We start from the raw sequence: 25,585 nt of genomic DNA, 5'->3' as shown, positions 1-25,585 counted from the left end.
AATTATTGCTTAACTGCACGCATTAAGTAGGACATAAATGTATTCTGAACAGAACATTTACATAATACCACAGTTTAAATGCAGTATTTCTTTAAAATGTTAGCTACTCCAGATGTCTAAAAGTAATCTAGTTGGAAATGATTTTACATAAAATAAGTCAAAAGTAGAATAAAAGGGTACACGGCTTGCTACCGTTATATAATCTTAGGTAGTGCAGCACCACTTTTACTTTTCCCTCATAAAAAATACAGTATTACGGTAAAAAATTTAAATTTTCTCTAGCACATATGACATGATGCTTCTGTTAAAACATAAATGTTCAAAGGTCATAAAAGATCAATATCAAGTACCAGGGTCCCCATTCACAATTGTTACATGTTCACAAATTGGTAACAGTTTCATCCAACGAGTTGCCTCATTTTATTCTGCATTGATAGGCTTCTCATCACAAAGCTAACCAAAGGCCTGCATTTAATAATACAGTACAGTGTTACACAGCAACCCCTAGCAGGCAGCCAGATCAGCTTTCACTACTCTGACCACTAAAATGATGAAACTAAATGGGTTTACAACACAATCACTGCTCAGATTAAGTTATTAAAGGCCAGAGTTAAGACAGCACTCAGGGGCGAACTATTCCAAAGTGCTCTGGCCTTTCATCCATGTTAAAAAAAAAATAAAATCTCTAATTGCTAACTGGAAACTGGTACTTATTGTCTAAAACAAAAAGGTTTTATCGTACATAGTTTAAGAAAAAAAATGAAAAAGAAACCTTGCCCATAGGGCTCAATAGTAATCACAGTAAGCTGTGACAAACAATACTGTTGTGTTACAGTGGGCGATTACAAAAGTACATTACATTAGTAACTTATCCTTTTAATTCTATGAACTGTTAGTACCGTCTGTGTAGCCGTTCACATAAAAAGAAAAAGAACACTAGCTCAGGGTTCCCATCGCTGGTCTAAATGCTTCTTGTGTCAATGAAAATACAAAAACTTTTGCCCAAGTTCCATTGTTTATCATATAATATGTGTGTCTGTGAAACATAGTTCATTTTGTATTTGGTGCTTTAACTGATGTTCTTTGATACACAAGGAAAAAAAAAATGACACTTATAATGAATATTGTTAATATACAGTTACAAAGCCATGGCAATTCTAAACAATGCACTTTGTTTTTTTTTTTCTTTTTCAAAGGGATTTTTTTATAAACAAATTATTTTTTTTATAAAGCACACTTTTGTTTACAATCTTTCTTTATAACTGATATAAATTTTTTTAAACAACCCAAAATTGCCCTCTGTAAAAAGAAATGGCAAAATGTTTAAGCTATCAAGATTTTACATGTAGTTTTCTTATTGGTTTTGTACAATTGCATAGACATTTAAAACCTGCCATTGTTACCAAAACAATAACAGACTTAAGAAACTACTGAAATCTACAGTATAGTACCACTACCCTTCACAAAAATAGATATTTTCTTGTAAACTCTTACAGTCTAATCCCCTTTTTTGTTGTACGAAGATAGTTCTATAAAAAAACACATGCGGTGCGTAGGGAGTTGTTACTCTAACACCTCGTCGTCAGTCATGACAGTGACTAAAGTTTCCATCGCTCTTCCCAAATCATCAGCCATGTGAAAGAGATTTCCTACATGGTTTCCTAGAAGAGAAAATGCAAAATACATTATAACTCACATCAGGAAAATAATCCCAACCTTTTTAAAATTCACGCGTTTAAATACATCAGCTCCTCTAGACCTATGTACTACATTTATCTTTATCCAAAACTTTTTATTTTGTTTTGCATAGAGAAGGAAAGTGTTAGAATCCCTACCAAGTATTTATTGCTACATCAGTATGTAATGGGTGGGTATGTAATGGGCGAGGAGTGTCATGGCAGAATCATGAGACTCGAGCTACTGAAAAATCCACTCCTTTGGTAACAAAGTGGCAATACCCTGTTTAACAGGTTAAAGCTCACCTATGTTCAAGGCCCTTAAGGTTAGGTGTTGGGATAGAATGAACTAGAGATGGGAAAGGACATGGCACCTCTGATAGTTTAGCTTATCAGATGTCTATCCTATGATCTCTGGTCTGTACTTGTTTGTCAACCAAAAAAAAAAAAAGAAATGGAAGAGATTTTAAACATTTACTAATTAAAAGGAAACCTGTAAGGATACAAATACTGCTGTTGCCAACTTGTTTTTCAAAAGGCACAGGCTCCAGGGCTGTCCCTTGATCCTGGACAACACTACCACCTGAGTTGCTTCCCTGATACAAATATGCTTTCACTATCTATCCTGTAGACAGGGAAGTCCGAAAATGGTTGATCGCAGCTCTGTTATGGGCAAACTGCCACTCCACTGTACCACTGACTCCTTACCCTGCCCGCTACCTCTCAGGGCAGTGCCTGCATGAAACTCAAAGCAGGGAACTATAAACATGACAGAACAGTGTTCACAAGAGAACTAGATAGAGCAGAAAGTTGAGCAAAATGCTAAACCCAGCTATATGCTACATATATTAGCTGAATGCACTCCGTATATCACATACCACAGACCACTGTGCTCTGTACATTTTGCTTTGTTACATAAACTATACTATTTAGCTATATATTCCTTACTGCACCCTGTGTTATGACTGACCCAGGTCATTTAATCCTGACCTCTGCACTGTGTGTTACATGCTACTGACCTCTAAACTCTGCATTACGTACTACTGACCTAAGCAATGTGCACTGCATGCCAATAAACTAAAATTATGTCATCCTCACCTAGGCAAGGATCAGGGAAGGGGGAGCAGGTACCTGTCAAAAAGAAAAAGAAAAAAAAAAAAAGGTACTCGCTCCATGAAAAAAGCTGCAACTTAGGGGCTGGAAGAAAAAATAAATAAAAAAAATAAATAGTACTTTGCTTTTCAGGTGATGGTATTCCTGAAAGTGAGGTAAATGACCACTTAAACAGTAGTCACTTGCACAAGCAGTCCTGTTGCATAATTCCCCCTATATGTTCTGGTGGCAAGTCAGAATTTTTGTTTTTACACTCACTTTCAGTATCAATACCAGTTGTCAGCAGGTTAGAGAGACTAAATTCTCCTAATGGGGTCAAAGACAGCAATAGAAACCTGACCAGAGTACTAACCCCTCAGCTCTCTATCCAAAACCAAAATAAAAGTTTTGCCTTTATATTTATTTTATTCCCACAGGTTTTATCTAAGTTTATTTTTTTCAGTGAATATAATTACAACTCATGCAATTAAATTTTCTTTTCATTGAATATAAATATATCAGGCGCAAACATTTTCTTAAATGTCAGGTGGAAAGTTTGAATAATAAATGTCAGCTAATATAAATGCAGATACACCTGTCTTCATCAAGGCAAATGAAGCCCAAGAGGGACTAATTCATTAGATTGCACCAGAAGACAACACAAAACACTCACAAACAAGTTATATTTGCACATATGACTAGTGTCTGCCAGAGATACACTTGGCAAAAAAGCAAAGCAGAAGTAGTTAAAGCACAAAGAGTTTGACAAAGTTTATGGGTGTGTGATTATGTATGCATTGCTACTTTCTCCCTACAAATAGACAATACTGACAGTGTGTTCCCATGTATGAAATGACCTGTTTTTCACTTTATCAGTTGCTCTACAGAATGCTTTTCTGTGGATCATTCAGAAAGGAGTTCAACCCTTTCCACGGTTGCTTCTATTGCTAAATATATATATATATATATATATGTATATATATATTTTTTTTGTTGGGTGGAAAAAAAAAATCTTCCAAATGAGTATGACTGTCAGAGGCACAGTGGGTAGTGGTCCTAGAAAATATATATTTTTTTTCTACAAAAGGATGTAGTTTTAGGTTTTATCAGTTTAACTCTACTTATACATTTATTACGCAAATTATTTCCGGAGGAAAATTAATTGTAAATATAGGTAATTAGTCATACTATAAGCTAGACATGGTTGAAAACATTGTGCAGAGTTCAGTTTTACTGCAAATGTTCATTAGCATAAATACCAGCTTATTTAGAAAAAAAAAAAAATCAATGAGATATTAGCAATAACACTATGCTGCCACTTAGTTAACTTTACTAAAATAGTAGAGCAATAGTAATGCAAAGATGCAGCACAAAGGCGGAGAAATGGAATGGTTTTTGCATAACTACAATTCCAAGCTTAGCCTATTTCTCTTGCAAACTGATGCAGCCCTGGAGAAACAGTTAAAGTTTAAAGCTGAACTCTGGGGAAAGTAAAAATCCTTCCTTGCAGTTGGGTTTTCCGTGCACTGCAAGGCTTAAATACTTGTTTAGGTCTAGAACACTTGGAAAAGCAGTTTTCCTTAACTTTTCTTCTGCTCCCATAGGCTCCCTCTGTGCTGCTAGACAGCTCCCCGCAACATGTTCTTCCCTACACAAAGGCAGTCGCAGGTCCTCTGATGTCCTCAAATACAATGCAGAGCCTATAGCTCTGCACTGAACAGGAGGACGTTTAGGAGCTTAGGGTAGTAAAGAAAAGCAATGGCTGTCAGGGGAGAGGAAGATTGGTCCCCTGGACCTAAACAAGCGTTTAACCCTTGCAGTGCATGGCCAACCCCAATGCAGGAGAAGCTTTTTACTTTCCCCCTTTCCTGGTTATAACTCAGATCAGCTCTTTACTGAGCCAGACAGCAACACCAAAGTGCAAGTTGCTAGGTTACACTCTATCGCCACCCATATATATCCTTGCTATAGGGAGGATTAAAGCAAGCCATAGACTATTCATAGTCTATACAATGTTCATAAACATTTTAAATATCTTAGAGCGATTCTAGGCTTTAACTTGTATAATAGCAATATGAACAGCAAGCTTTTACAAAGCACTCGTAGAGGTTTTAGCAAGCTTTTAAAGCACCTTACAGCTCGAGTTTGCAAATGTTGAATGTAGATCTTAACTGAAGTGTGGATTGTCACTTTAAACAAGCTGCTAGCAGGCTTCAGTACTACATGTTGAAAGCCTGCTAGAAGCCTAGAGTGACAATCAGCACACCCATTAAGATACTGTATGTGTATGATGTTTTCCAAAAAGGAGCTGAAGGGCACTTTAAAGCCTTAGAGAAGGTTGCTTGAAGCTTTGCAAAATCTTGCTGAAAGTTTTATAAAAGATTGCTGCTCACACTGCTCTTATGCAAGTTGGAGCCCTTGTGAACAGGCTGAAATATTACAAGAAGCAGTTTAAAACATCTGTGTCACAAGGTAGAACCAAACTCCTGTCAGATCAATCATTAAGGACACAATGATGGATCGGTGCTGGACACTCTCCAAGACCTTCCCACTGCTTCAACCTTATGCTAATCTGCCTGTGCTATGAAAATATTACAGAACAGAAAAGACGGTAAGAACTTATACGTTTTATACTTCTGCCTGATCTATTCATTCTTTTAAGTTATTGCATAGAATATAGATAATGACAAACAAGACTGTATAGCATGGATTTATTGGATGTTTATATCGAAGCAGAGTGCAACATAAACTGTGTTGTTTGATTCCATATTCATGCAAGTCCTGTAAATGCCAAATAACGCTTCCATTTTGATTTTCTAAATATCTGTAGTCATCGTGTATAATAAACTAAGTGTGGTGAGCATAAAAAGTATGGATTAAATTTGGACACTTTCATGCAATTATACAAAACAGTCTTAGAAACTTCAAAAAAGGACAAATGTAGTGAACTTAACATCTTGATGTTAGTAGACACCAAATGTGAAAGAAAAATTTAGTTATTGTTCATGATGCAAATAAGGGTTATTTACAACACGGCAGGCTTTTAAACCTCTCAACACTTAAAAAAACCTGTTTCTGTTGCCCAAATGCTGGCCTTTCCTGTTCTGAACTATAAGGTCAGGGTCATTTTTAAACCTGTAAACCTATATTCTTTTCATAAAGCATGCTTTTAGTTTTGTCAAAACTACGAGCCCCTTCAGAGCTGTCCAATAGTTTATGTGGACCTCAGCTAAGAGTCTGTTTGTAGTTGAAAGAACATCACAATAACTTAGAAGAGATGTCCAGTCCAATAATGGGAGAAATTAAATAGCAGTTTAATTCATTTAATTTACTTTCCCTTAAAGAAAACTGACCTGGTCCTAAATTTATGTCAATAGCTTACAACTCTATATAAAGATGTGGGCCAAGGTTAAAGCCCCATCTTTTTAATCATTTTTTTTATAACTATAATACAGCAATAATTACAATAAACACTATGCTAAATTGCTGCATAGATTAACAGCAAATAATTCATGTATAAAAACTAGAATTATATCCAATTACAAGGGATTTGTTTCATTATATGTAGACCGAAACAGAATAACTGAAAAAGGACATTATAGTTACAGCTCAATTCATTCTGGGCAGAAGTATGTCATACACTGGACTCTTTCCACTGGCTTACTGCTGTCCTACTAAAAGTTGATGAGAGGTAGTAAATGTTGGCATGTTAAAGCACATTTGTAAGAAGCACTCGGCTAAAGAGACTGGTAGCTGCACAAATGCCAGACATGGGATGTGAAATGTGACAGACACAAGCTGGATGGCACTGAGCCCAGCTCTCACTAACCTCTCTCATTTGCTTTCCAGGGACATTTCTTCCTTTTGTGAGAAGAAGAGAATGGAAAAAAGGAAGGAAAGAGAAGATAACCAGAAATAAATATCACATTTATCGTTAAGCTTTATAAACAAATATATACCTACATAGACAGAAGAAAGGACAGGTCAGGTGAGAGAAAGAAAGAACACAACAGCTTTGGATAAAGGTCATATCGGCAAATGCATTTTCCCCTAAATTTTAAAAAGGGAAGGCATCCAAAATGTTTTTTATAGTCCTGGGGGTAGCACAGTGAAGCTCAATTGGGGGTCCTCTAATTTTATCTTGGAGGTACTTATGACCAAAATACAAGAAGGTTTTCTTAAAAATAATCAAAGATTATTAGTATAACAAAGACAATTCTTACGTAGAGGCATCTTTTTTAGGCACATTAATTGAAGTAATATCGATACCACAAAAATTATAAATAGAAAATCATCAACATTTTTTAGCAATTCATAAAAAGCAGCATAAAAGAAATTAAAGGCTGACAAAAAGGTGCCTAATCCAAACAGATGGATACATTATCTCCACACTATGTTCCAGAGGACATCATGAATACCAACAGATCTGATACAGTATGCGAAGTTAAGCAAAAAAACTCAGGATTCCTGGGAAAAAAAAAAAACTATACTCACTTAGGTGGATGCTGCATCTGTTTCCTGCCAGCTCCAGAATGAGAACTGAGCGATCAAATACCACTGATCATTCAGCAATGGGTGTTCAGGCTGCAGAGAGCCAGTGACCGTCTCCCAGCGACTCACTAAGAGGTTGAGCTAGCTACCGCTTCTGGGTGAATCCTGACTATATGTTCGGGAACTTTTTAGAGCCTGGACCGGCTCTGTGACATCAGCTAGTCACAGGGGTGTAGAACAAACAGCACCACCTGTGATCCATAGGAGAAGTAGAGCCAAAAAAATGTTGGCTCTTATTCTCCTTTAATCTTGTGGAGGTCCCAATGCATTTCAATAAACTCTTCATTAGGCGATAAGAGTGGATATATAAAATATACCAACTTCGGATACTGCATAAATCCATGATGCGAATCTCCCGTTTCACCACATCCCAAAGGTGCTCTAGTGGATTGAGATCTGGTGATTGTAGAGGCCATTGGAGTACAGTGAACTCATTATGTTCAATAAACCAGTTTGAGATGATATGAGCTTTGTAAATGGTGCATTTTCCTGATGGAAGTAGCCATCAGAAGATGGGTACACTGTAGTCATAAAGGGATGGACATGGTGAGCAACAATACTCAGGTAGGCCGTGGCATTTCAATGATGCTCAGTTGGTACTAAGGGGCTGAAAGTGTGCCAAGAAACTATCCCCCACACCATTACAAACACAAGGCAGGATGGATCCATGCTTTCATGCCGTTTAGGTTAAATTCTGACAATCTGAATGTCGCAGCTGAAATAAAGACTCCTCAGACTAGGCAATGTTTTTTCAATCTTCTATTGTCTGATTTTATTGAGCCTGGGACAATTTTTTTTTTTTTTTTATAGTGGGCCCTAATGGCCTAAAAAAAAAAGGCGAAATTAAAACCAATAATATTTTATACTATTTTGGGCCAGTTCTCCTTTCCAGAGAGATCCATTAACCTTTGCTAGCAAATGAACGCCCAATTTGTCCTGACAAAAAAAAAATTGGTATAATCCTCCTGGATAAACTAAGCAGTTTCTTTATGTACAGTTATACTAACACGTGTCCAAGTTGCAAAATTGGGCTTGGGCATTAAGGTTTGTTTTTGACATTGGTCACAAAGGGGTTAAATCAAAGAATTAAAATATTATTTCACATTATTTGGACTCTACCCTACCTACTGTAATACCCAGTAGACAAGCAGAGAAAAGGAGCAGTGCTGATCGGCAATAAGGCTTAACTGCGTATACTGCAGTGCTGTGAACACAACAAATGGAGCTGACTGTATGAAAAGAACCCAGATGACAAAATTAGTGAGATGCTGTTCCATCACTATCAGATTGCAGCTTTGACCAAGTTCTAATGTTTAATGTGCAGAAAAGTAGATGGGGAGGCCTTTGCGTACTGTCTGGCAGTAATGTCTGAGTTAGAAGACTTGCAATTTTGGGCATGTAAACCAGTTCACAAACATGCATTTCAACTGCGTACACAGCCATTTGTCTACACTTACACTTTAACCAAATAGTTTTTTTTTTTAATCTGTCAGGGTTAAATAAATGATTGAGGTGGTGTTTAATCACATATTTCCCCTAAACAGCAGACCTCTGGCTTTGACATCTGTTTTGATTTAACACAACAGCTGTAATAGTTCACTGTAGCAGATGTAATTGTGCTGTGTTCTACAGAGATTCTGGACTTTGCATTGAAAAATATGGAGGATAGACATTAGACGCAATGTCCTTGCATAATTTCACACAACATAATCTAAAAACACAGGGAGGAAATATTCTATCCCAGTAGCCAAATATCACTTACAGACCATATAAAATATATTGTGTGTGTGTGTATATATATATATATATATATATTTATTTATATACATACACACTGTATATAGTTAATATTTTTCAAAGGTGCAAATATCTAGTAAAACCACTGCAACCAATGGCCTGTTTAAGGGTTTGTTTTTTCCGGGATATCACTTCTCTCTCTCAAAACCTACACTAACAGGATGGGATCAGGCAGTGAGTGCCGCCCCTAACATTCTAGAAGAAAACTGCAAATCTAAAATTATACGTGTAGCCATTTTTTTTTTTTTTTTTAATCTTTAATAGAGTGGTGTGGGGTTAGTACCTGTGTCTGACTGTGTCCTCACTAGAGATTCAGGCTGGTATACACTAGTGCAATTTCTGATGTGATCTAAATTGTACAGAATTGCATGGCAGTGGAAATTACATTGTTTTGAATGTTGCCTAGTCACAACAATGTAACTCATTGTTGATTTTGTAAAAGGGTCCTATGCTACTTTGGTGCAATTCCAGTGCCATTTTGGCCACACAGACTTCAATGGAAACACACAGACGTTGCATGTACATGCAATTCTGATGTTTGGAAAGTGATTTTATGTTTATTTAACCCTGAACTCTCCTCCCAGGGAAACCATTGGCCTCTTAATAGTAGTAGTTCATGATAAAATTACGTAAAAAAAGGTACAGGCTTAAAAGCGCAATGAGTTTGCAATACCTAATCGCACCTGTACACAGATGAAAATCACATTGCAATAATGTGAACCATGCCTCACGCTACATTGGTCCTGGTGAACATCACCTCTATGACTAAATGTGAAAAAAAAAAAAAGTTTTAACCACTTAAAGCAAGCCCCATAGCAGTTTTACTGCTACAGGGTGGCTCTCCTGTGTAGAATCACATAAACAGTGCCTTGCGAAAGTATTTGGCCCCCTTGAACTTTGCGACCTTTTGCCACATTTCAGGCTTCAAACATAAAGATATAAAATTTTTTGTGAAGAATCAACAACAAATGTGACACAATCATGTAGTGGAATGAAATTTATTGGATATTTCCAACTTTGTTAATAAAAAACTGAAAAATTGGGCGAGCAAAATTATTCAGCCCCTTTACTTTCAGTGCACCAAACTCTCTCCAGAAGTTCAGTAAGGATCTCTGAATGATCCAATGTTGACCTAAATGACTAATGATGATAAATAAAATCCACCTGTGTGTAATCAAGTCTCCGTATAAATGCACCTGCACTGTGATAGACTCAGAGGTCCGTTTAAAGCGCAGAGAGCATCATGAAGAACAAGGAACACACCAGGCAGGTCTGAGATACTGTTGTGGAGAAGTTTAAAGCCGGATTTGGATACAAAAAGATTTCCCAAGCTTTAAATATCCCAAGGAGCACTGTGCAAGCGATAATATTGAAATGGAAGGAGTATCAGACTACTGCAAATCTACGAAGACCTGGCCGTCCCTCTAAACTTTCAGCTCATACAAGGAGAAGACTGATTAGAGATGCAGCCAAGAGGCCCATGATCACTCAGAACTGCAGAGATCTACAGCTGAGGTGGGAGACTCTGTCCATAGGACAACAATCCGTCATATACTGCACAAATCTGGCCTTTATAGAAGCGTGGCAAGAAGAAAGCCATTTCTTAAAGATATCCATAAAAAGTGTCATTTAACGTTTGCCACAAGCCACCTGGGAGACACACCAAACATGTGGAAGAAGGTGCTCTGGTCAGATGAAACCAAAATCTAACTTTTTAGCAACAATGCAAAACGTTATGTTTGGCGTAAAAGCAAAACAGCTCATCACCCTGAACACACCATCCCCACTGTCAAACATGGTGGTGGCAGCATCATGGTTTGGGCCTGCTTTTCTTCAGCAGGGAGAGGGAAGATGGTTAAAATTGATGGGAAGATGGATGGAGCCAAATACAGGACCATTCTGGAAGAAAACCTGATGGAGTCTGCAAAAGACCCGAGACTGGGATGGAGATTTGTCTTCCAACAAGACAATGATCCAAAACATAAAGCAAAATCTACAATGGAATGGTTCACAAACATATCCAGGTGTTAGAATGGCCAAGTCAAAGTCCAGACCTGAATCCAATCGAGAATCTGTGGAAAGAACTGAAAACTGCTGTTCACAAAAGCTCTCCATCCAACCTCACTGAGCTCGAGCTGTTTTGCAAGGAGGAATGGGCAAAAATTTCAGTCTCTCGATGTGCAAAACTGATAGAGACATACCCCAAGCGACTTACAGCTGTAATCGCAGCAAAAGGTAGCGCTACAAAGTATTAACTTAAGGGGGCTGAATAATTTTGCACGCCCAATTTTTCAGTTTTTTGTTAAAAAAGTTTGAAATATCCAATAAATTTCGTTCCACTTCATGATTGTGTCCCACTTGTTGATTCTTCACAAAAAATTACAGTTTTATATCTTTATGTTTAAAGCCTGAAATGTGGCAAAAGGTCGAAAATTTCAAGGGGGCCGAATACTTTCGAAATGCACTGTATATACTTGATTCTGACACTGATTACTTCCACCTGCAGGGGGTGGGATGCTTCTGCTGTGATTATTCATGGCAGAAGCAGATCTGCAGGTGCCAAGCACTGGATACCCGCCGACACCGGCCAATCATAGGTAACACAAGCAGAACTGAGATTTGCCCATGTAAACAAGGCAGATCTCGGTTCCGAAAGTGGGAAGGAATGGATTTTATGTTCCAAAGCAGGGAACAAAATCCATCTCTTCCCTTACTAAAAGCACCTAACACCGTCCAAAAAAACACTGGCTAGGCTCCTTCCCATGCAGTGTCATTAGTACAGTGACGTGCATATTTTTTGCACTGATCACTGTATTAGTGTCACTGGTTTACGCAAAATGTCAGTTAGTGTCCGATTGTCTGCAACGATATCGCAGTCCCGCTATAAGTCGCTGATCGCCCCCATTACTAAATTAATAATTAATAAAAATTCCATAAATATATCCAATAGTTTGAAGACACAATAACGTTCGCGTAAACCAATCATACACTTTGTGATTTTTTTTACCAAAAACATTTGTAGTAGAATACATATTGGCCTAAATTTATGAGGAAATTCGATTTTTCTTTACATTTTATTATTGGATATCTTTTAGAGCAGAAAGTAAAAAATATATTTTTTTTTTTTCAAAATTGTTTTTTGTTTATAGCGCAAAAAAAATTAAAAAACACAGAGGTGATCAAACACCACAATTTTTTTTTTGGGTACAGCGTTGCATGACCCCGCAATTGTCAGGTAAAGTAACGCAGTGACGCATCGCAAAAAATGGCCAAGTGGTTAAAGTGAAAGTCCAGGCGAAATAAGCTTAAAACTGCTCCTACCCCCTTTTAACTCTTATTCTAACTACCCCACAGAAGGAAGATACTTATGGCACTTTTCCACTGCAAGTACCGGCTCGGCTCTACTCGGCCCGGTTTGCTTTTCCATTGCTGGTACCGCATGGTACGGTGTTGGAACGGTTCGGTACGGTATAGGTTTGCTTTTCCACTAAAGTAGTACCAAAGTTAAGTGGGTGGGATAACAACGGGGTGGGTGGGATTCTCTGACCAATCAGTGGCTAGTAGTGACTGCATGCAAAGGATTGTGGGATATGGTACCAGTTTGGTACCTGTTAGAAACACAATCGAGTAGGTACTGTTTTTTCAGAGCCGTACCGTACCATTCGGTTCCATGCAGTGGAAAAGCAAAACCTATACCGTACCGTACCGAACCGTTCCGACACTATACCATGTGGTACCAGCAGTGGAAAAGCACAAAAGCGTGCCGAACCGTTACGGTTCCATGCAGTGGAAAAGCGCCATTATACTTACCTATTCTCAGAGCACCCAGGCATTACATCCAAAGCCGACACTCTCTGCTCTCACTGAAGCTGGCTGCTGGGGAGACCATGTGAATAGACCAGAGCACCCTGACGATAGGTAAGTATAGGCACTTACCTTTTACAGGGTAGCTAGAACAGGAGTTACAAGGGGGGTGGGAGGCATTTTAAACTTAGTTTGTTATAGCATGGAATTCTAATTTAAGTTACCACCAGAGTGTTGCCTTATGAGTTTATGTGTAATATCCCTTACCGTGTTGTGATGATGAGGAGTTATGTATAAATCTCCATCAGTAATTGTAAATATTAATGTAAATATATATGTACGAGATATTGAGTTTTGATTGTACATTTAGTTGAGATATGATTATCAATTATATGAAGTGGTGTGACTTCAGTCTGCAGTCAGTAGTAGGAACATGATTAACAAGTCCATTTAAAATGCATGCCTGAGCTACCAGGGGGCACCTGCTATTTACATTTAAACACATACTGATAGTATCACCCTGTAATTTAATTTACGGAGAGCCAGACATCCTGGGGCCTATGCTATAGGATGAATAGATCATGTCATGTCCGCCCTTAGTTAAGTCTCCATATCAAAGAACTCTCATTAAGATATGCAATGAAGATTGACTATCGGTTGAAGGGTTGGACAATGGGCCCGGGAGATGAACCCTGCATCTTAATTATCATTTTCAAAGTAAATTAACAGGTTCTCCCCCCAACAGAAAGGAGTGGTTAGCAAGGGGCTGAAATATGCTAACCTAGGGGTGGGGGAAGTTGTCCTATCCTGAACGAGATACGCCCAGAGGGAGGAACAGGGCAGGATAGCTGAACCAATCAGAATAGCCCTATACAAGGCTATGCAATATGGTTCTATATTAGCAAAGGTGGAAATAGAGGGACTTCCTGTTTTTGCATGGCAGAACAGGAGGAAACACTCAAGTGAAGGGTAACTAAAAACGTTTACGGTATACATGGCTTGTCCTCTTTGTGTCTGTGTTCCTATATGAGTATCATACTCTATTTGTTCATTTAAACTAAGAATATTTTCCATTTTGTTGTATGTACCATAGATTGTTGTAAATTAATTTAGGCTTTCAAACTATATACCAATAAATAATTGCTGTTTTAAAGCTTTCATTCATAGTCAAAGAACTCTCATTTTTAACCCAAATATTGTCTGAGGTAAATTAAATCTCATATCTTTCGGGTAACAAGAGCAACAAGTAAAAGGTTTCAATGAGGCCACTTGTTTAGGTGACTGCAGTCTTTTACTTTCCACTTTCTTTTCTTTTAATTATTCTGTACTTGTATGATTGGCTTTAGATGTACCTTAAAATTAGTAGATAAACCTGTTCTTGGACATAACAGTATTCTCCAGAATATGGTTTTATTTTACGATTAGACAATATAACAGTTTCAATGTTGTAGGGACTGGGGGCTACAGACACTTACTGCAATGCACTGCAGATTGGTTCACATAAATCTGCTGAAATCAGTTATCAGAAATTATGTATATAAAATAGAAGATGGGAAAGATTCTGTGCCATCTACAGCAATCAAACAAACAAAAGATTTAATTTATATGATGAAAGATTAGAGCATAAAAAGCATGTTCTGCTTGGATGCAAAGGATAACACATTTACCACAGAAATCTTTCTAGTCCTTTAATGCTTTTCCCTTTGATAGCAAAGCAACAATAGAGTAAAGTCAATACTGCTTGTGAAATGGCACAGTGTCTTCCTAATATGAGCACTTTTGGCTCCTGGGCTTAAACATTTTCACCCTGTTGGAAGTGACAGTGCAATTTTCTTTACCAGCCACAACACTGGGGAAAATATGGTGTGGCTTCATACCTCTAAAAGAAAAAACACAAAAAATCTACTCCAGTAGCTAGGGGCAGAACTAGAGAAGCTGTACAGTAATAATGACAGTACCCCAGGGATACCTTATTTGTGGTACATGGCTATAACTGATGTATTAGGTGCTCAGGTGGGAAAAGCTGGCTCTTTCATGCAAGAAGATACTTCTAAAAAGTTTATGAAATAGGATAAATCCCAATAAAAACCTGAAAAAAAATACCAATAAAAGAATAAAAATAGAAAGTCAGCAAACAGGAATATGCAACTCTATTGAAGACAGAGAATAATTCTATGGAAGATAGAGAAAAGATAGAGAATCTATAGAGAAAACGCAAAAAAAAAAAAAAAAAAAAAAAAAAAAAAAAAAGAACCAAATCATGGTAAGTGCAAAGTTATTGAAATACGTGGGGCGCACTATGCGTACTTTACGTAAACGCATAGGGGAACATAGCAGATTTATTCCAAAGGGGTGCGATAAACACAGCGCTCCTCGCCATTTCCTAAAAATGCACAATAAGAGCTTTAGACAACTTGAGGTTATGGCCATTGAAACCATCCCAAAGGGTACTTTAACCGATAACAAACGCTTCTCCCTTTTGTGTAAAAGAGAAGTATATTGGATTTACAAATTCAATCGTTTAGTGCCCAATGGTTTGAATAAAGAATTGGAGGTCAACAGTGTGGTTTGATCTATATACCAGAAATATTGGAGTGGTGTCTTAATGCATTCTCTTCCCCTTTTTTCTTTTTATTGCTAATTTTTACCTTTAAATTTAAAATTAACATTTATATATGGATTGTATTTAAGTGTATATATATATATAATCATGTTGTTATATGGTTTTATATTTAACATGAAGGATTTTAGAGAGTGGTTTTATATTTATATGAAGAGTCACCCATAGGAGCACGATGCCATTTAAACATGTTATGTATAGCTATTGACCATGCAGTGTTCTTTTTAATCACTTCAGATTTTATATTAGGAATTGCAATTGTTTTTGTAATATATTAATATGATACATTGGTGGCCATTTATTTATTATCGTTATTTATATATTCATGGAGCATATCGGATCTCCTATAACCTCTGGGTTGCTTTGGTAATCCCGTTTTTGTTGTTTTTTTTTTCTTTTTTGCTTTCTCCTCCCTCATATTGTTAATGTGGTTTTCATTGGCCGCTTGGTCTAATCCCGCCCACGTTTTGGCTTCTTAATGCTTCCGGTTGCCAGTTGCCGCAACTTGACAAAGCTTGGTAAAGCGAAACATGTAGTTGCTGCAACCAGAAGCTATTAGAAGCTTTCGTGAAATCTCCACTATCCAGCCCTGCTTTCTGTTTATCTCCTCGTCGTCACTTCCAGTGACGTCACCTATGCGCCATTTCCGGTCCCTACGGAGGACTCCGCTATGGAGACCGCATCGGCTCCAGTTCAGTGTAGCGGCCACACACAGGACCGAGTGAGCCTTCACCACCGTGAGGCTGAGACACATCATCTGGGAGTACATTTTTTCATCTTGGGTTACCGGTTTGTCATTGGATTCCCCTATTAACCACCAGGGATCCCTACAGCACCCCAAGGAGACTCGCAGGCTTCAGGGACTGGTTTGGAAGATTATTTATTTTAATTTCATTTGACTTATGTTTATTAAACCTTTATAGCTCATCTTGAGACTATTTTTGGTCCATTACTCATACAGTGATTAACCATATGTGCACACAAGAGAGCCATCCTTTTTTGTCTCAACTGTTTTTAAACACCATCCCGTGTTAAGGATAGGGCAGCCGTGGTGCAATTGATGTACTTTTTCTACAGCACAACAACATCTGGGTTTATAACTTAGCAGGAACATGCATCTAGGACTAGCGCTTGAACTTTTTTTGTGTTTTTTTTTCTTTTTAAGTTATTGAAAGGTTACCGTTTTACCTTAGTTCTTACTCTTTCTTCACAGCGCACTGGCCTTCTCCCTCAACCAAGAAAAACAACATGATTTCTGCCCTTAACTGCCCGGTGATTTATTAATACAAGTGTAAGCAAGGTCTTTATTTTCTGCAAAGGAATTTTCTATTCAAATGCATATGGTTACTCACTGTTTAAAGGATGCCATGAAAACACAGCAATAAAAATGTGTTTCATAGATGCCCATAGAACAATAATATTAAATATTTTCAAGTAAGGATTATATAACAACTGGTCAGTGTATGTGGCGAAAAATTGAAAGAAAAGAATACTACACTGTGTAAAAATATTTGTACCTCCTTTCAATATGCCAATATGTCTTAAAAAAAGGTGGTGGGAAGGGTTATCCACCTTAATTTCACTTATCCAGATGAATTGGAGGTGATAGCAATCAGATTACTATGTTTTCTTCGCTGGCTGTTCTTACCTCTTGCAGTGGGGAAGGAGTTGTTAAGCTGCTCCATGACTTCCTCTAGTCCTGTGCTTGTATCATGAGGAGGACTGAGAACATCATCCTCTCCTAAGAGAAATAAACACTTTTTTCAATTTAAAAATAAGAGACACTTAAACCTTCGAGTACCTAAATGAAGATTACAAATATTAAACCCATAGAGATCTTTTAGCTTGATTAAAAGAATGAACTGAATTATAACAGGGTGCATCAAGACGTGCCTTTGAAAGAGTTTGCTTAATCAGTACTTTAATATTGCTAAACGTTTTAGCCACCGCTTAGAACAAAGTGTAAACAGGGCTTTTCTAGGGCGGCTTAACAAGGACAAATCAATGTTTGTTTCAGTGACTTTCACTCTTCTGAGATTCATATTTAGTGATTCTCTTGCCCCAGTCACCTACAGCATATTAATCAGTAATGTGTCCTAGACGCAATTCTTCTGGCAAAGTTAAATCTTGGCAATATTTCAGAAGAAGTAACCTTGTCTCAATGTTACACACCAACTATCATGTGAATGTTTTGTGGGTTTATTTTTAGGACTATCATTGACGCTTCCATCACATAATCATGAGCATCTGAGATCAGCCAAAAGCCATTTCCACATCAGTTGACTAGGAAGGAGAGAACAGTACTTACAGAATGGTGGATGGAGTGCACAAAAGCAAAAATTACTACTTTGTGAAGTTAAACAACTAAAGTTAAAGCAGATTTAAATCCAAAAGGGCGAACAGTGTCTTGAACAATCATTAATAAAAAATGCCTGCATGTACACGTTTGCCTTATGTGCAGCACATCTGCACTAATATATATGTAGTAATTTAGATTTTGTCTAAAATCATTGTTTGCTTAATAAATAAGTATTTTTTACATTTTTATCTCAGTGAATTTGATGTCTTGCAGCAAATATGAAAACCTTGCTCACTCTATCCATGACAACATTAATAGAGTGAAGCATGATTTCTGAAAAAATATTACAGGCTTCTTGGAACAGATTCAAATATTTAGGATGCGTTGGTTTAACTGCAATGTCTTGAAAAAGTATTCATACCCCTTGAGATTTTCCACATGTCATGTTACAACCAAAAACGTAAATGTATTTTATTGGGATTTTATGTGATCGATCAACACAAAGTGGCACTTAATTGTGAAGTTAAAGGAAAATGATAAATGTTTTTTAAATCTTTTTACAAATACATTTTTAAAAAGTCTGGTGTGCATTTGTAATTAGCCTCCTTTACTCTGATACCCCTAACTAAAATCTAGTGGAACCAACTGCCTTCAGAAGTCACCTAATTAGTAAATAGAGTCCACCTCTATGTGTAATTTAATCTCAGTACAGCTGTTCTGTGAAGCCGTCAGACGTTGGAGAACCTAAAGCCCCGTACACACACGCAGATCGTCGTCATACAAATGTTCGTCTTTTCTCCCCGGGATGTCGGTGTCTGTTGAAAAGTGCAAAGACAGCACAAGGACAGCACAAGAATTTTGTCTGCAGACTTCAGCTGACTGCAGAAGTGATGTCATGTAATGGTTAACTTTCCCTGTGTTTTTAATTTTCTGAGCATGCCCAGTCTTGCAAATCTGCGGTCTGTCGGCCGAATTCTGTACTGACAGGCGAACAATCGTCCGTTCTGGTGTCCGCAGACAAAAATTTTCATGTTTGCACGAAAGACTTGCAAACATGATTGTGCGCAGACATCTGTTGGAGGCACCATACTAACACGCGTACAATCGGCAGATCTTTCGTCCGCCGACGTTTGTATGCCGACGATCGGTACGTGTGTACGGGCCTTTAGTAAACAAACGGCATTATGAAGGCAGGGGACACACCAGACAGGTCAGGGATAAAGTTGTTGAGAAGTTTAAAGAAGGGTTAGATTATAAAAAAATCTCTCACATAACACTGTTCAATCCATCATCTGAAAATGGAAAGAGTGTGGCTGTTACATAATAGGTTTATGCGAAATCTCCATTAAAAGCTATAAATATTATTGTAATTAGAAATATATTTCAGTTAGAAGGAAATGGATGACAAGCACGGTGTGTTGTGTTGGTGTTATTGTAATTAGTTCCAGTTCAAAGGTTGGCCTTTTGTTTACCCTGATCCCTACATGTAGTAAACAGCAGCCTTCTTTGACTCATCCAATCAGGCTGTGCCCAATATACATTTTCTAGGTACAGTGACCAATTAGGGAGAGTTATGTGAGTCACAGTAACATGAAGGAGGGGGGATAGAAAGCTTGGTCACCAAGCTATATCTCTCTCTTTTGTGTTTGAACACACGGCAGGCACCATGCCCCAACCTGAAGTGGAAAGGTAAACTGACTCCCTGCTTATACATACATTGTATTGTAAATATGGCTATTGTGGGTAATTTGTAAATATCATATAAGCCAGGGGATTTATACTGTTAATGTGTTGTAAATACTGTTTAGTGTGTGATTTGTATATATTATGTAACCCTTTCAATAAATGTGTATTGCGGATGGAACTACCTCTTTTGTGTAAGATCTCTCAGGATCTAGATGTTTATAGGTGCATACTACTACAATGATTGGGGTGTATGCACATTTACATATAACCTAGGCAACAATGGCACAACTGCAAACCTACCACTACATGGCACTCCACCGAAACTGACAGGCCGGGCAAGGAAAGCATTTATCAGAGAAGCAGCCAAGAGGCCCATGGTAACTCTGGAGGAGCTGCAGAGATCCACAGCTCAGGTGGGCGAATCTGTCCACAGGATAACTTGGTCATGAACTCCAAAAATCTGGCCTTTATGGAATAGTGGCATGAAGCAAGCCATTGTTGAAAGAAAGCCATAAGGAGTCCCATTTGCAGTTTGCGAGAAGCCATGTGGGGGACACAGCAAACACGTGGAAGAAGGTGCTCTGGTCAGATGAGCCCAAAATTGAACTTTTTTGCCTAAAAGCAAAACGCAATGTATGGCGGAAGACTAACATGATACATCACCCTGAACACACCATCCCCATCGTGAAACATGGTGGTGGCAGCATCATGTTGTGGGAATCCTTTTCTTCAGCAGGGACAGGGAAGCTAGTCAGAGTGGATGGGAAGATAGATGGAGCAAAAAACAGGGCAATCTTAGAAGAAAACCTGTAGAGTCTGCAAAAGATTTGAGACTTGGGCGGAGGTTCACCTTCCAGCAGGACAACGACCCTAAACATACAGCCAGAGCTACAATGGAATGGTTTAGATCAATACACATTCATGTGTTAGAATGGCCCAGTCAAAATCCAGACCTAAATCCAGTTGGGATGACAAAACATGGGACCCCTGGATAAGGTATCTGGCCGGCCCCCCTTAGGGGAGGTCGGGTGCCCTGGTCACCTTGGACAGGATGTTTGGGGGATCTGCCCCACTGAGGTGTGCGGGACCTGGATGTCGACCCTTCCCTTCCTAACCAGCCGCTGATGTTTCTTTCCTCTTTCCCCCCACCCCACTTTTGCTACCTTCTTCTGATTTTTCTTACATCTTCCCTTAGTCTTGTCCTTTTCCCTCCACTCCTTTCTCTTTTCTTCTTTTTATCTCTGATAGTGCACGGATAGAGGGCTACTGCCCCCTCTAGTAGTGGGCTCAGTATTGGGGTCTGGGGCCGTCTCCTCTCAAGGACGCAGTGTGTTCCCGCAAGGGGCGCCGGGGGGGTGTTGGGCTCGGACCCTCTGACCTTTAGTGTTATAAAGCGGGGGCAATGTCTTCATGTTTTCACTTCATCTAACAGATGCCTGGCCAACCTCTATTGTTCATGTCTCTAGTTTTTTTTCGATTTCTGATTTTTGATATTGCACTTACCTGAATGGGCATCTTTATACTTCGTGTATTCTGTGTGATGTACTGCCTACAAAGGATATGGTTGAGCCATGTTGGCTCATTTTGCACTGTTAAACCTTTTTTTTTTCTACAAAAATTCAATAAAAATCATTGAAACATAAATCCAGTTGGGAATCTGTGCAAAGACTTGAAAATTGCTGTTCACAGACGCTCTCCATCCCCAATCTGACAGAGCTTGAGCTATGTTGCAAAAAAAATAAAAAGGGGCAAAAATGTCCCTCTAGATGTGCCATGCTGGTAGAGACATACCCAAAAAGACTTGCAGCTGTAATTTCAGCAAAAGGTGGTTCTACAAAGTATTGACTCAGGGGGCTAAATACAAATGCACGCCACACTTTTCAGATATTTATAAAAAAATTTGAAAACCATTTATCATTTTCCTTTCACTTCACAATTATGTGCCACTTTGGGTTGGTCTATCACATAAAATCCCAATAAAATACTTATGTTATTGGTTGTAACATGACAAAATGGGGAACATTTCAAGGGGAATGAATTGGCGATCGACCAATATCGTTTTCTTATTGCCGATACTGATATTTTGGTCACTGCCAATCAGTATCGGTCGATATTTTCGTACATTAAAAATGTTTTTTTGACTGGTACTCTTGTGGAGAGATCTGGGGGGGGTCTAAATGACCCCAAACCCCTCCTTTGCACTTAAAAGCATTCAAAATGCCAAGTTTGGCTGTTTTGAATGCTGTAATTTTTTCAAATTTGGCGCTGAGTACCATCATAACATCACTTCTGGGTTTTTACATGGAGTCTCGATCCGAGCCGAATGTGGCTTTGATCGGGTCTTCTCTTAGGCAGCCATGCAGGCTGGCTCCCCGGGTCTCCCGGTGGGATGGAGGGTGGCGGGAGGGGGGGTACGTCCCCTCCCGCTCCTTGTTATGACAGCCGAGCGGCTTCTCAGCTGCATTGGTTGTCATTACAAGACAGCCGACCGTCGGCTATGGACACCAGTACCGGGGTGATGCCTCTAGCTGCAGGCATCCCTCTGGTACAAGCACTTTCCCGAAATAACGGCAATATCGGTCACCTCAGGGGCCGATTCCGATATATCGGGGAAAGTGCATATAGGCCCGATAATCGGTCGATCCCTAGTATAAATACTTTTTCAAGGCACTGTAAATACTTTTTTAGTCTATGTTGTGTTACTATACTATCGATTCTCTTTTTTGGAAAAAAAATTGTATTATGTTGGCAACAAATAAAAACGGACTGCAAATGTTTGTTCAGTAATGTGTGTTTCACTCAGTGCCCATTTTTACTCATTCACTTAGTTCTTCACACTTGTCAGTCACATCAATTTAGCCTCCTCATAGACATTAATACATGGCTAAAAAGAAAAAAAAAAAAAAAAGAAAATGGCAGAGGCTGGAGGCTGCAAACGTCAGTGCAGTCTATAAAGGGAAGCATGTATGTCAGAGGGTAATAGTGAACGGTCCTAGAATCCAATTCCCAGTAGGCTGTTTTTTATTTTTTATTTTTTTTCTAAGTTTAGCTCTTTAAATACACTTAAGCAAAATAAAATACTGTGTAGAATAAGTAGAACACATTTTTCCAATTTGGTCAAAAAACTATATTTTTTCCCTTTAAAAACATGGCATAACACTCACCCACTGTTAGGTAAGATCACAAATTAAATATTCAGGCTTTCATAACCCTTTATAAAAGCTGAAGCAAAATGCAGAAACATAGTGATAAACTCCATAAGGTAGCCTGTCATTTAAAGTGGATGTGAAGTGAACAGCCTCAGATGATACACAGATATGAAACAAAAATCCCTACATAAGTTTTATTTGTATATGTGCTGTCTTCAGTTTTTGATACTGTTTAGAATGTGTACATCCTGTTAAAATTTTCTCTTCCTGAATCACCACCTGTGGGAGGGAGGTTTGGCCATACACTGTGAGGCAGCTGATTGGAGGAAAGGCACACACCCCCTCTCCACATAAGCAGACACATGCAGGGCTGTGCTGCGATAAGACCAGCTGTCTGGTAATCTATTTTGAGCACCGACCCCGACACAAAAGTCAGCCTGCTTTTATCTCAGTTGATGGAGAACTTGTCAGAAGTTATCATGCCGATACCAGAAGAACAGAACAGGACAAAGCTACGGGACTCAGAGCTTTAAAAAGAGAAGTAAACACTACAGATATATGCATGATATATGCCCAGGTCAAATTTCATAAATCAGGTTGACATCCCCTTTAAGGTTTGCTACTAGGCACTGTGTACAAGATTATGTGTTATTTAAACACTGGGAAAAATTGTGTATTAATTACGGCTATTTCACATGATTACACGATGACTTTGTCTAGTCTATTGTATATGGCAGAGATGGAACTATAGTCCCCAAGACACTACTGTGAGTAACTAGCTTAGAGGACCTGTGCACCCTCCGTACCTTTGCTTACGGGGACCTGTTTTTCTGATAAAATAGTTAATTCAGACACAGGAACTTCCAGTGAGGGATTCGTGATTATGCCCTCCTCTCCTGGAGTCAGCAGAGGCATTTGAAGGGAAGTTGAAAGATAAACTGCTCATTTTACCCTTAAAAGAGTTATACTCTTCCCTTCAGCTCCCTCTATTCTCAGCCTTATATCAAAGTGTAAAACAAAATTAGAATAAAACGCTATAACAATAAAGTCCATAAAGAAACTGTAAATAGCAATAGTGTCCAAAGTGTGTCAGTATTCAATGCACACTCACGCCAAGGATGAGCTGCCAAGTGATGAGCAGTAAAAGAGCTTGATTCATCCATCTACTGGGCATCAGTCACAGGTCCAGCCAAATTCTCCCCTAATCCTCTACTCAGAGCTGTAATCCACTTATATGCTTATGAAGTAATGCCACACACTCCTATCAGTGCAGCTGCATAGAGCTGATCCCCAGAGCTTCCAGTGGTGTCTTGGCCTTGTAGCTGCTCATAGTGACCGGTCTTCTCTGATTCTGCCGTTTGGTCACTACTCCTCTCCTTTCTGTGATCTGCTGGTGTATGATATCAGTTAAAGGCTCTATTAGTAGGATCTCTGCACCTCAGTTGCCAGCTCCTCCCACCTTCTGCAGCCATTATTTGGGATGTCAGCCTTCCAGTTGGATTTCCCCTTTGATAGATTGAGGGGAATTCATTAATAGTGCGGAGACACCATGTTGAGAAGAGCGCTAGCAGAATCTAAATGGAACCAGTCAGAACAGAATTATCTAGAATTCAAAATGCTGTCTCTGCACTTCCTCAGTACATTGACTTCTCAATATATCGATGTAAGAAATCCATCTGGAAGGCTGAAATCCCAAATAACGTCTGTGGAAGGTGGGAGTAGCTGGCATCTGGTGCAGAGATTTTACTGATGGAGCCTTTAACGCAGGGCCTAAAAAATTTGCTTTGACTCTAGGAGTCATCTAAAAAAAAAAAAAAAGTTAGCAGCCAGTTTTCTTTTAACTATCAAAAAATGTTTAAAAAATTGAAAAAATTTAAAAATTTAACATTCTCCTTTAGCACTTTTGATGCCAGAGCCGTATTTGCCTTTTTTGCACACATTTAAAAAAGTATTTTAAGCTGGAGATTACATTAAACCCCCAAACACTATATATCTTTTCTGAAAGCAGACACCCTAGAGAACAAACATAGTAGTAGTTCCAGTTTTTATGTCACACGATATTTCCGCAAAGGTCTAGGAAGCAAAACAGTAAAAAAAAGAAAAAAACATTAAAAAGGTACTTTAAGGGGGCATGAAATTGCAATAATTTACCCCATTTTTTGGTAAAATATAAAAGCCAAGGTTGCACCAAGTGTATAGCTAGTATCCAACATGTCAAACCTTAAACATGCCAGTACCCTACATTTTTCATAGGCGAGGCTTTAAAAGCCCCCTATAAGTCATCAGTTTAGCATTAAGGAGGAGGTCTGGTGCTAGAATTATTGCTTTCATTGTGGCATCCACGACGATATGCAAAGTGTATCGCAATTGACATTTTCAGGCAAATGTGCCTGGCGCGTGCATTTACGTTTGTACGTGCATATATACGTTGGGATGGGGGGGGGGGGGGCTCAATTTTTTGGTTGGTTGGGGGGGGGGGATTGTATGTGCTTGGGTGTAACAAATATTTTTACAATTAAAAGTGTTTTTTTTTTTTAAAGTAACATTTTTTCCCCCCATCACATAGATGACAAAAAGTCCCCTATGTGATGATTTTTTTTTTTTGGTGACATGTTGTCTTTAATGAGACATGCAGGGTCTAAAACACCCTGCATGTCTCCCCTGTGCTTCACTGAATGTAATGCACATCACACTGCATTAAATATTTTCCCGACCTTGATGGATTTGAAAACGGTCGACAGGGACCCAGAAATTACATCACACTCAACTTCTGGGTCAACTAGAAGGGGGGGGGGGTGTGGAAAATTCGGGTGGCACCCAAGGCGCCATGTCCAAACTTTTGGTCGCAATTGTAAAGCCCTGCTTTAATAAATTTTATACACCATCAGAAGGCCAGAATAAAAGGGCACAT

At 38.7% G+C, this 25,585-nt stretch overlaps 1 protein-coding gene across 2 annotated transcripts in view; it reads right to left on the bottom strand.

Moving 5' to 3' along the window:
• Positions 1–752: 752 nt before the first annotated feature.
• The window catches only part of DMD (dystrophin), a 3,625,631-nt gene continuing 3,600,798 nt past the window's right edge, over positions 753–25,585 (bottom strand). For both annotated transcript variants that reach the window (XM_082246191.1, XM_082246190.1), the window contains 2 exons: positions 17,189–17,281; positions 753–1,661 (listed from right to left, as the gene is read on the bottom strand). In XM_082246191.1, coding sequence (XP_082102317.1) covers positions 1,564–1,661; positions 17,189–17,281 — 191 coding nt within the window. In that variant the 3' untranslated portion in view covers positions 753–1,563. The remainder of the gene's footprint in view (positions 1,662–17,188; positions 17,282–25,585) is intronic.

This window comes from Pelophylax lessonae (genome assembly GCF_965119305.1).
Source record: "Pelophylax lessonae genome assembly, chromosome: 2".
NCBI lineage: Eukaryota > Metazoa > Chordata > Amphibia > Anura > Ranidae > Pelophylax > Pelophylax lessonae.
This window is presented reverse-complemented; position numbering and strand designations above follow the sequence as displayed.